General features: G+C 49.2%; 1 protein-coding gene across 1 annotated transcript; it reads right to left on the reverse strand.

Moving 5' to 3' along the window:
* Positions 1–1,514: 1,514 nt before the first annotated feature.
* Positions 1,515–12,350, reverse strand: LOC306972741 (sodium- and chloride-dependent transporter XTRP3-like; the record flags this gene model as incomplete). The annotated part of the gene is made up of 11 exons (XM_079569447.1): positions 1,515–1,658; positions 1,732–1,897; positions 2,440–2,599; positions 2,669–2,870; positions 2,972–3,134; positions 4,812–5,053; positions 5,234–5,344; positions 5,606–5,833; positions 6,867–6,958; positions 7,060–7,200; positions 12,233–12,350. 11 exons carry the CDS (start codon positions 12,348–12,350, stop codon positions 1,515–1,517), a joined length of 1,767 nt encoding a protein of 588 aa, XP_079425573.1.
* Positions 12,351–12,507: the final 157 nt, after the last annotated feature.

Raw genomic sequence — 12,507 nt, forward strand, 5'->3', positions numbered from 1 at the left:
AAAATTATAGTCAAAATCAAAGTGACAAATCCGGTCACTGGTTGATCCAGATTCTGTAGAAATTCCTCAAAACGAGTCTGTATCATCCTCAGTAGTGTGTGTGGCCTCCACGTGCCTGAATGCACTCCCTACAACGCCTGGGCATGCTCCTGATGAGACCACGGATGTCCTCCTGAGGGATCTCCTCCCAGACCTGGATTAGAGCATCAGTCAGCTCCTGGACAGTCTGTGGTGCGACGTGGCGTTGATGGATGGACCGAGACATGATGTCCCAGATGTGCTCTATTGGATTTAAGTCTGGGGAACGGGCAGGCCAGTCCAGAACATCAATACCTTCATCATGCAGGAACTGCTGACACACTCTCGCCAACATGTGGCCTGGCATTATCAGGCATCAGAAGGAACCCAGGGCCACAGCACCAGCATATGGTCTTACAATAGGTCTGAGGATCTCATCCCGGTCCCCAATGCCAGTCAGGGAACTTCTGGCTCGCACATGGAGGGCTGTGCGGCACCCAATGAAATGCCTCCCCAGACCATCACTGAGCCACCACCAAACCGGTCATGCTGGATGATGTTGCAGCAGCAGAACGTTCTCCAGGGCATCTCCAGACTCTGTCACATCTGGCACATGTGCTCAGGGTGAACCTGCTCTCATCCGTGAAGAGCACAGGGCACCATTGGCCAATCTGCCAATCGCTGTGTTCTCGGGCAAATGCCAATCGGGCTGCACGGTGTTGGGCAGTAAGCACCGGCCCAACTTGTGGACGTCGGGCCCTCACACCACCCTCATGGAGTCGGTTTCTGACCGTTTGAGGACCAACATGCACATTTGTGGCCCTCTGGAGGTCATTTTGTAGGGCTCGGGCAGTGCTTCTCCTGTTTCTCCGTGCACAGATGAGCAGATAGCGGTCCTGCTGCTGGGTTGTTGACCTCGGTCGCCCCCCCCCCCCAGGTCTCCTGGTGTACTGGCCTGTCTCCTGGTATCTCCTCCATGCTCTGGACACTGCGCTGGGAGACACAGCAAACCTTCTTGCCACAGCACGAATGGACGTGCCATTTTGGATGAGCATCACTCCCTGAGCAGCTTCTGTGGGTTGTAGATGCTCCTCATGATACCTCTAGTGGTGAGAACACTGGACAAATGCAAAAGTGTTCCAAAAATACGGTACAAAGGATGAAGACAAGGAAATGGTCTGTGGTCACCACCTGCAAAACCATTCCTCTTTTGGAGTGATTTCCACAACACCAAGTGAAACTGATTCATAATAAGCGTGGCTTCCTAACTGGACAGTCTGATATCCCAGAAATTTGACTGACTTGGAGTTACATTGTGTTTTTTGAGTGTGCCCTAAGTTTTTGTGAGCAGTGTATATAAACACCACCTTTGGCGCAGAGGAGCAGCTTTATAAATGAGGCCCCCGGCCTGTAGACCAACCAGGACAGACATTTATAATGTCTTTGAGCGAGTCCTCCTGCCCCAAAGGGCCCCTCTGGTGGAGCTGGTGGTTGGTCTATGTTCTCTCTTTGCCTCCAGGCCGTCTCCTCCTGCAGTAAACGTACAGAGCAGTCACTGGTACACACATGACAGACGACACTATCAACAGTCCGATCATGGCTTGTCCAAAGAGCGGATACTCCGTGAGCTCCGACCGACCCTGAGGAAAAGCACAGCACCGTTACAAACATGTACAGAGGCGCTGGAGATGCCCCGCTGTGTGCCAGCCTCACCAGCTCCTTGTTCCAGGCCTGGTAGGTGGGGGTGCCGCCCTGGATGTAGCTGATGATGTAGAATATGAGCACAGCCAACAGGAGGACGGGGCTGACACCTCCCAACATGATCCTCCAGTACCAGTTCGGCGGATGGCCCAGCATGTCCTCAACGTCTTTACAAAACCTGTCATTTGGAAAAGCAGCTCATAAACCTTTACAAACCACAAGATCCCGCCCCTTTAACAACCCTAATGACTCGTAATCAAAGTTATTAACTTAAGAAGCCGACTGAAAAAGCTCTATTTGGAGGGTCGTCCAGCGAGAGTTTGTGTTTTTTGTATATTACCTAAGGCTACTTGTGCTGAATCTAAGAGTTGTTGTTTTTAAAGAGCTTTATTAATAAAGTTGGATTGGAACAGCAAAGCAAACAGTCCATTTTTAACCGTATAGGGTCAACTCCAGTGCAGGAGCGGAGTCACAGACAGCAGGTGAGTGTTTGAGTATTTTTATTTACCGCTAACACCGTGCGTCGTGATGCTGTTTTCCTATGTCTGAGCTCATGAGGATCGTCCAACCTCTCCAGATTTAATTTCCCAGGAGGAGGTTGGAAATGACGACTTCCGGGTGCAAATGGAACGCACCAAAATGGGAATAGAAATGAGGCTAACCCCTCCTCATCCCACGCCCTCCGGACTGCTGTTTAACACATGAACACACAGGACGCACCTCTTGAGGCCGTAGATGTAACTGACAGCGATGAGCTCCATGAACACCACGAAGAACAGGGAGAAGTTGCAGCCGTAGTCGTTGAAAATGGTGAGCCAGTAGTTCCCCGAGGGAGTGGTGAAGCCCAGCGCGAGCAGGAAGCAGAAGACGCACATCAGGCCTGGAACACAAACGTCATCAAACACCACGACACGACCACACACTGGCGGAGAGCGTAACGGAGAGTCACCGTTGAGCAGCTCTTCTCTCACGTTGGCGAAGAGCTTGAGGTCCCTCAGGGGGGTGGTGATGGCCGTCACGTTGCCGATCATGCTGCCCATGCCCACCAACAGCAGCATGAAGAAGTAGAGCACAGACCAGATCTGCGACAGGGGCATGTTGGTGATGGCCTCGCTGTACACGATGTAGGCCAGACCTGTGCCCTCCACCGCCTGGACACAACAGCACCGGGTCATGAGAAGACAGACTGGCTAGACACAAAGCACATATACGCTCTTTCATCCTGGTCTCCTCATGTTCACCCACAGCTCACCGTGTCCAGCTCTTTGTTGAGATCACAGGTCTCCACTTTGTCAGCGATCTCTGCAAACTCCAAAGGAAACGAGGAGTTCAGCTTCTCCACCCACTCGAGCACGTTCTCCTGGGAGATGAGGTTTTCCTCCAGGCTGAAGGTGTTGATGAGCAGAAGGCGCACCCTAAAAACAAAGAACCAGAGATACACGGATCAAGGTTTATTGGTTCTGATTGGGATACTGGGGGTTTGAGTATCTGCCGATATCGATACATGCACACACAGACACATATCAAATGTATCTATTAATCACTACATTAAACAATGATCACTGGACTTTTCTACACGCCTTGGGTAGTGAGACTTTAGGTTACATTAATATACAACTCACATAGAGTGATCATTACAAATACATTCTATCAGTTAAACTAAACCAATTATAGTTTCTGTCCCGGCCTTGAAGAGTTGCTCAATAGTGGCTTAACAACGTTGCTCGAGACGAAGTTGGTGTCTTACAAACAACGGTGCAACGGTGCTTTTTCGCCAGTCGCCTGAGGGCGTCGCTTAAAGAACAAAGGGTGGTGTGACTACAATGTGCCTCATGTGCTCCCTCCCGCCTGTTGGCGGCGCCCTGTGTATAAATGGCCGGTCAGATTAGCCTCTCGTTCCCTGACTTAAACTTTTCCTGGTTGTGCGTCTCAGTGTCCCTGTAAAGCGCCCTGTAAGTGCTGGTTCCGCCTCTGTGTGCTGGCTCCGCCTCTGTGTGCTGGTTCCGCCTCTGTGTGCTGGCTCCGCCTCTGTGGGCTGGCTCCGCCTCTGTGTGCCGGCTCCGCCTCTGTGTGCATGCCCTCACGGTGTATGTGAAGCCTGCGCTGTGGTTGGCTGCCATAGCCGCCGTAGCTGCCGTAACTTGTCATAACTTGTCGTCCAGTTTCGGACTCGCCGGACTCGACCTAAAAGCGTCTCGCTCAGGCCTGCCAAGTCAGAAACGATACTCGTGACACGGAGCCCAGGGACACTGTGGGCCAACTGTTGCTCTGAGTTATTGCTTCTCTGAATTATTCTTGGAGTTTAATTTTGTTTACTCCGAAACTTGCCTTCTGCAACTCCAGTTTTGAGATGGAGAAGAATCCAGAAATGCAAATGCCATAAATAAAAACACTGTCTCAACCAAAAGAATCTAAAATAAATCAACTTATTATATTTTCTCTATGGAACAAGTGTCTGTCATCTATTCAACAAACCTGTGTGACCTTATTGGTAGTTCTTTTGTTCATGGTAATTTTCCGGCTGACCACCTGGTGGCGTTGTCGCAGTCACCTTATTGTACGCTTTAGTTTTATATCGCTAAAGCTACCGAGCTACACCACCCTGTCACAGTAGCAAAGGACACACTGATGGGACCATCCAGAGGAGCTCAATCAACCATTCCACCTAAACAGTGAGTTCCCTGCATCAACACTCAATCCAGTAAAAGACGACATTGTTCATTTCATTTGGCAGCAGCTGTTCCCTCTTACTGACAACTATCTTGAGCTTCTGCACTTGTCCCAGCTGTTTCTGGCTCATTCAGGCTCCTGGAGAACATCGAGCTCGATGGATGGTTTGGCCATTGTACAGTCTAAAGATACGTTTACGTCTTTCGTTCCCAGGTTCTACTGACTCCACTCGAACCATCATCTCGTGGCCAGTTCAAGGTGTTTGTGACAATGGTCTAACTCAATCAATTACTCAATCAATCAATGAAAGGCCTGGTTCACACGTGGTTCATCATCTGCTCCACAGAATGATCTGAAGCTGCTGCATGAGCTGGAGAGCTACAAGAAACATCATGAAGTTGCTGCAAAGCCCAGTTTCTGACCTGTCCAGGCAGTTCTCGTAGTTGAGGGTGGCCTTGAAGCCGTAGATGGCGAAGGTCACGACGCTGGAGAAGATGGATGTGAAGCTGCAGACGACTGATATGATGACGGCCTGCCGCTCGAAGTTGTAGTTGTATTGGTTGTAGGAGGAGAAGGCGATGATGCAGCCAAAGCCCAATCCCAGCGAGAAGAAGATCTGTGTGGCCGCGTTGATCCAGGCGTTTGGGTTAGCCAGCTCCTCCATCTAAACCAGGAGAGCAGAGAGAGGAGAGGTTATGCAGCTCCTCCATCTAAACCAGGAGAGCAGAGAGAGGAGAAGTTATCCAGCTCCTCTATCTAAACCAGGAGAGCAGAGAGAGAAGTTATGCAACTCCTCCATCTAAACCAGGAGAGCAGAGAGAGGAGAATTAGCATTACTTTGTACCTTTGGTGTAAATAAGTAGATGATGCCGTTGGTGGCTCCATGCAGAGTGAGGCCGCGGATCAGGTAGATGGTCAGCACGATGTAAGGGAAGGTCGATGTGATGTAAACCACCTGTAACAGATCAGCAGGGCACCAAGAGTCAGTGGGACCAGTCACCCACTGTTTAAAAGTCAGGAGTTCTATCTGGATTCTCATGTGTTTGCAGGTGCAGGAGAGGTTAGAAATTGGGGCTTGTCAAAGAAGCCTACGCAGAGTGGGACTTTCAGGAGACTTGTGGGACCTCAGAGCAGAAACTGGCATTTGCAAATGACCCAGTCCAGAAAAGTGCAGTAGGAATAACAAAGATGAGAAAGAATTAGGGATGTGTGGTACCTTTCCGGTGGACTTGACTCCGTTGATAAAGAACAGGAAGGTCATGCACCAGGCCAGTGTCAGGCACAGCGCTTGTCCCGTGTGGATCCCTCCGTTGTACTCGATGTTGGGGGAGATGTTCAGAGTCTCCCTGTAGAAGAAGTACTGCGTGGGCGAGGCCACGATGCACTCCTCCAGCAGCTGTGATCCATTGGGTGAGAGCGGACAGGTGGACCAGGGCAGGACCGGCTGGACACAGGAGACAAATCATTTATTATCAGAATAATATTTATCTAAGGGTGTTGTTTACTCTGGAACTCGAAAACGTTTAGAGGAGGTAACTACAGTGGTAACATGTTTTCAGTTTTGAGGTTCTGTCTTGGCCCCTTCTGGAACCGCCACCTTAACGTGGTGGAGGGGTTTGAGTGTCCGAATGGTCTTGGGGCTATATTGTTGGGGGCTTCGTGACCCTGGTAGGGTCTCCCATGGCAAACAGGTCCTAGGTGACGGGTCAGACAAAGAGCGGTTCAGAAGCCCCTTATGAGAGACCAACAGGCCCGGTTTGAAAAGTGGAAACGTTCCGGAAACGGAAAAGTGGAAGAAGATGGATGGATGGTTCTGCCTTGGCTGACACGACTCTGAAACTGGGACAGTGCCTTTGGATTGACAGACTGGGGACGTGGTCCCTCTGTTTAAGAAGGGAGATCACACCCCTCAGGGAGAGGAGTCCCTGAGGACTGTCCAGATCTGGCTAGACTGTTGTGGTAAAGAGTGAGACGAGTCGGGCGGCAAAGCTCTCGATTTACCAGTCGATCAAAGTTCCTCCCCTTACCCAAGGTCATGAGATCTGGGTAATGACGGAAAGGACATGATCATATCATATCAGTCACCCGGGAGGAGCGCGGAGTAGAGTCACTGCTCTTTCGTGTCAAAAGGGGCCAGCTGAGGTGGTTCCGGCATCTGTTTCCATCGCCTCCTGATCGCCTCCCCCGGTCATAGAGTCGCTATGACACGGCCCCGGATAAAGTGCAAGAGAATGGATGGACAGATGCCAGTCATGGTCCACAGTTACCACGGTTATTGGACTCAAGAGCACATATTTTATGAATAAAAAAGTGGTGGAAAAGAGGCTCATACCCAAACCCTATTGTTGTGAGCTGCATGCTTGTACCACACTGCCCCAAATGTCCTTTTTTGGCTAGTTCTGTGGTGTCTGGGTGCATTTGTCCCCTGTCCACACATCAGACCCTCTGCCTGGGGTGTGCACACTGTGGATGCTCACCTGAAAAGAGTGGAAGAGGTACCAGAAGCTCCAGCTGTTGATGATGTTGAAGTAGAGAATCAGGTAGAGAGAGGCGACCACACTGGCAACGCCTGAGCATCGGGGACAGAAGAGTCTCTGTATGTTAGCATTTCAAGCACCAATATCGGTGATGCAGAGTAAAACACCCCTCATTATCCAACCAGTCACTCACCCACTCCCCCCAGGTACGGGCTGATGGCGGTCCAGGCTCCGATGCTGCCCAGGCGCATCTTCTGCCCGATGGCCAGCTCCAGGTAGAAGAGAGGCATCCCCTCCAGGAACAGCATCAGCAGGTAGGGGATCAGGAAGCCCCCTGCACAAACCACAGTCAGATAGGGCTTTTCCACCAAGGTGTTGGTTCTGGGCTGGCTCAGAGCTGGTTCAGAGCTGGTTCTGGTGCCGGGTTGGTTCCATACTGACTTGTTTTTCCACCAAAATGAGAGCTGTGCCTATTGTCATAGCAACGCTTTGGGAAGTCAACATCAAAAATGGAGTAACATCTTACTACAGCCACTTCTGGTTATAAAATACAGAAAAATAAGTTTATGTTTCAGTCACAGCAGCCGTTAACATTTTGATTTCTTCTTTCTAACTCTTGTTTTAGCAAAAGAGCATAAAGCAAAACAACAGTTTCCTCCACAGAGACTGTTTTGGCTTCTCCAGAAAGTTACAAGCACAAACTAACTAATATTGATTGTTTGTTGGAGGAGAGAGCCACGCCCCCAGCCACTGACATCACTGGTGCTCGTTTCTTGGTCCAGCTTTTAATTGGTTCCCAACCGGCACCAGATTTTGGAACCAAGAGCCAGCGTTTTTTCAGTGGAAAACGAAAGAACCGGTTCTGAAAGTGGAACTGGCCCAGAACCAGCACCGGCACCAGCTTGGTGGAAAAGAGAGGCCTCCGCAGCTTCACTCTGGGCGAGACTCTACTGCAGCCACGCCAAAAGACTTCAGCCAAAACATGTGCCCGAGCCGCTGGTACAGTGGGGCAAAAAAGTATTTAGTCAGCCACCAATTGTGCAAGTTCTCCCACTTAAAATAATGACAGAGGTCTGTAATTTTCATCATAGGTCCACTTCAACTGTGAGAGACAGAATGTGTTCACCAGGTCCCCCCGTGTGGTTCTGGGATTTTTGCTCACCGTTCTCATGATCATTTTGATGAGATCTTGCGTGGAGCCCCAGATCGAGGGAGATTATCAGTGGTCTTGTATCCAATCCAATCCACTTTATTTATATAGCACATTTAAACAACAAAGCGTTTCCAAAGTGCTGCACATGCAAAAAAATCAATAAAACCAAAACAATACAAATGAGCTCTACCAACAATAAATATGCACAAAACAATTTAAAAGAATAAATATCAATAAAAACACATTAAAAGAATAAATAAGAATAAAACTCAATAAAAAATAAATAAAAAGACACAGGGGACCACACAACTTACGCGGTGCTAAAAGCCGGAGAATAAAAGTGAGTCTTAAGACGAGATTTAAAACACTCCAGGGTGGGGGCCGTAAGGACGTGAAGGGGCAGAGCGTTCCACAGCTTAGAACGCTCTGTCCCCTCTGGTTTTGCGGTTCGTCTTCGGAACCACGAGTTGGAGCTGGCCCTCGGACCTCAAAGCGCGTGGGGGGGGGCGGTAAATTTGGATGAGGTCTGTGATATACTGCGGGGCCAGTCCATTCAGAGAACAACATTTTAAAATCAATTCTAAAATGAACAGGGAGCCAGTGCAAAGACGCAAGGATAGGGGTGATATGTTCACGTTTTTTGGTCCCTGTTAAAAGTCGTGCCGCGGAGTTCTGGACTAACTGCAAGCGGGAAAGTGCTTTATGGCCGATGCCCGAGTAAAGTGCGTTGCAGTCGTCCAGACAACTTGAAATAAAAGCGTGCACGACTTGCTCAAAAAGATTAAAAGATAAAAACGACTAAACTTTGGATAAAAGACGAAGATGATAAAAACCCGATTTTAAAACGTCATTGATCTGTTTATTGTATGTCTTCCATTTTCTGATAATTGCTCCCACAGTTGATTTTTGTCACACCAAGCTGCTTGCCTATTGTAGATTCACTCTTCCCAGTCTGGTGCAGGTCTACAATTCTTTTCCTGGTGTCCATAGTGGAGTTTGGAGTCTGACTGTTTGAGGCTGTGGACAGTTGTCTTTTATACAGATAACCAGTTCAAACAGGTGCCATTAATACAGGTAACGAGTGGAGCTAAAGAAGAAGTTACAGGTCTGTGAGAGCCAGAGATCTTCCTTGTTTGAAGTGACCGAATACTTATTTTCCACCATCATTTACAAATAAATTCTTTAAAAATCCTACAATGCGAATTCCTGGATTTTTTTCTTCACATTCTGCCTCTCACAGTTGAAGTGAACCTGTGATGAAAATTACTCTGTCATTATTTTAAGTGGGAGAACCTGCACAATTGGTGGCTGACTAAATACTTTTTTGCCCCACTGTATCTGGGAACCTTAGACTGACCCTTTAGCCTGGGTCTGACCTATGTTCCCTCGGTGCATCGTGGGTAGCCTCCGTGTGTGGACGAGCAAACTGGGGGTAGCATTACTAATACTGAATACACAGTTCTATTCATTAATTGCACTCTCCTATTTATAGATCGTCTTCAAAGTTATTTTTTACGACTTCTCTAATCTCGTTCTTGTTATGAGTGACTAATGGAAGCCGAAGAACTGAATTTCCTTTGCGGATCAACAAAGCGACCTGTATCTTATCTTACGTTGTTTTTTTCCTTACGACCAAAGGAAAACAACACTCACACATCCCATAAAGGTGTTACAGATTAGCCATCGTTGAATCACACTTTGCACCTGATATAATCAAGTCTCACAGCTTTCAGCCTTATCACACCACACACAGATGAAGGAAAACAACTCTGATCCCGACTGGTTAAAAGAACTTTATACGTTTATGAATGAACAAATGAACATCGCTGAGCTTAGCCTCGTAACAGTCTAGTGGAGCAGGAGTCGATAACCAATGGGAGAAACCATTTTGGAAAGGCCTCTTCAAATAGAAAATGTCCCTGATTGTTATCGATCTTTTTTTTTTTTTTAACAAATCTTGGTTATATCAACACCTGAACGATGCTATTTCAGTACCCAAACAAAAACATTGTTGAGGACGTTTTGCTTCCGAAGCTTCTTCTTGCCAAAACCCGGTCCAGTCGATGATTTAGCTTCTCTACAATAGATTCTCCCTGGACGACTGAGAGCCTTCACAAACATTTAAGATTAAGATTGTACTCAGGTTTCCTTATTATGTATGTTTATATATGGGTTATCTTTTTTTACTGTTTATAGTTTCACTTCCTGATTGGACACTGACAGGAAGTGTTGCCGCGCCGACCATGTTATGTCATGAGTCAAACTGTACCTTTAACTTTGTCACTTCCTGTCAGTCGCTTAAACATTAACATAAAACAAACTTGTTAATTATTTAGCAGTAATTTGTTGCTTTGCTGAAACAAAATGATGATGATTGTTATGACTTATCCAGGTAAATAGGTAATATTTTCAACCAACTAATCTAAACCAAGCCAACCAACCAACTAGACCGACCGACCAACCAACCAACCAACCAACCAATTAGACCGACCGACCGACCAACCAACCAGACGACCCGACCGACCAACCAACCAGACGACCTGACTAACCAACCAACCAGACGACCCGACCAACCAACCAACCAACCAACCAACCAACCAGACGACCCGACTAACCAACCAACCAGACGACCCGACCGACCAACCAGACGACCCGACCAACCACCAACCAACCAACCAACCAACCAGACGACCCGACCAACCAACCAACCAACCAGACGACCCGACCAACCAACCAACCAACCAGACGACCCGACCGACCAACCAGACGACCCGACCGACCAACCAACCAGACGACCCGACTAACCAACCAACCAGACGACCCGACCGACCAACCAGACGACCCGACCAACCAACCAACCAACCAGACGACCCGACCGACCAACCAGACGACCCGACCAACCAACCAGACGACCCGACCAACCAACCAACCAACCAACCAGATGACCCGACCGACCAACCAGACGACCCGACCGACCAACCAGACGACCCGACTAACCAACCAACCAGACGACCCGACTAACCAACCAACCAACCAGACGACCCGACCAACCAACCAACCAACCAGACGACCCGACCAACCAACCAGACGACCCGACTAACCAACCAACCAGACGACCCGACCGACCAACCAGACGACCCGACCAACCAACCAACCAACCAGACGACCCGACCGACCAACCAGACGACCCGACCGACCAACCAGACGACCCGACCAACCAACCAACCAACCAGACGACCCGACCGACCAACCAGACGACCCGACCAACCAACCAGACGACCCGACCAACCAACCAACCAACCAACCAGATGACCCGACCGACCAACCAGACGACCCGACCGACCAACCAGACGACCCGACCAACCAACCAACCAGACGACCCGACCAACCAACCAACCAACCAGACGACCCGACCAACCAACCAACCAGACGACCCGACTAACCAACCAACCAGACGACCCGACCAACCAACCAGACGACCCGACCAACCAACCAACCAACTAGACCGACCGACCAACCAACCAGACGACCCGACTAACCAACCAACCAGACGACCCGACTAACCAACCAACCAGACGACCCGACCGACCAACCAACCAACCAATTAGACCGACCGACCAACCAACCAGACGACCCGACCAACCAACCAACCAACCAGACGACCCGACCAACCAACCAACCAGACGACCTGACTAACCAACCAGACGACCCGACCAACCAACCAACCAGACGACCCGACTAACCAACCAACCAGACGACCCGACCAACCAACCAACCAACCAGACGACCCGACCAACCAACCAACCAGACGACCTGACTAACCAACCAGACGACCCGACCAACCAACCAACCAGACGACCTGACTAACCAACCAACCAGACGACCCGACCAACCAACCAACCAGATGAACCGTGCCCCTTCACGTGACCTTAGTTCATATGTTCTGAGAGAGAAGATGCTCGACTCTGTGACAGTTTTTGTTTCATGTGAATATAGGTCCAGCCATTACTGCGATATTAGCCATAAACCAGGTCCAGTATTCACCACAATTTACCACAATAGGATTCTTCGCCGCACTGACTCCATTTTAAACTATAGACTGTTTACAATGTTACTGATACTGATACACTTCACTCAAGACCAGAATGAAACAACAACAACAAGAAGAAGAAAACACAAAATGAAGGCATGCTGATGACCACGCAGCGCTCACCTCCTCCGTGCATCTGGCACAGGTACGGGAAGCGCCACACGCTGCCAAGTCCCACCACGTACGAAACGCAGGCCATGAAGAACTGCACCGGGTTGTCCCAGTTGGGTCTGGTCCCCATGACGGCGTCCGCGGCGCTATAGTCCCGGAGAGAAAAAGGAGCGAGGTCTGAGAGTCTTTCTCCAGCACTGTTGTGAAGTCTGTGGGTCTGAGGAGCTTGACACTGTAGCTCTGTGTCTTTGCTCCACATACACAGCAGTAACATGATATTTATGATG

Source organism: Gobius niger (genome assembly GCF_951799975.1).
Source record: "Gobius niger genome assembly, chromosome: 13".
In the NCBI taxonomy this organism is placed as follows: Eukaryota; Metazoa; Chordata; class Actinopteri; order Gobiiformes; family Gobiidae; genus Gobius; species Gobius niger.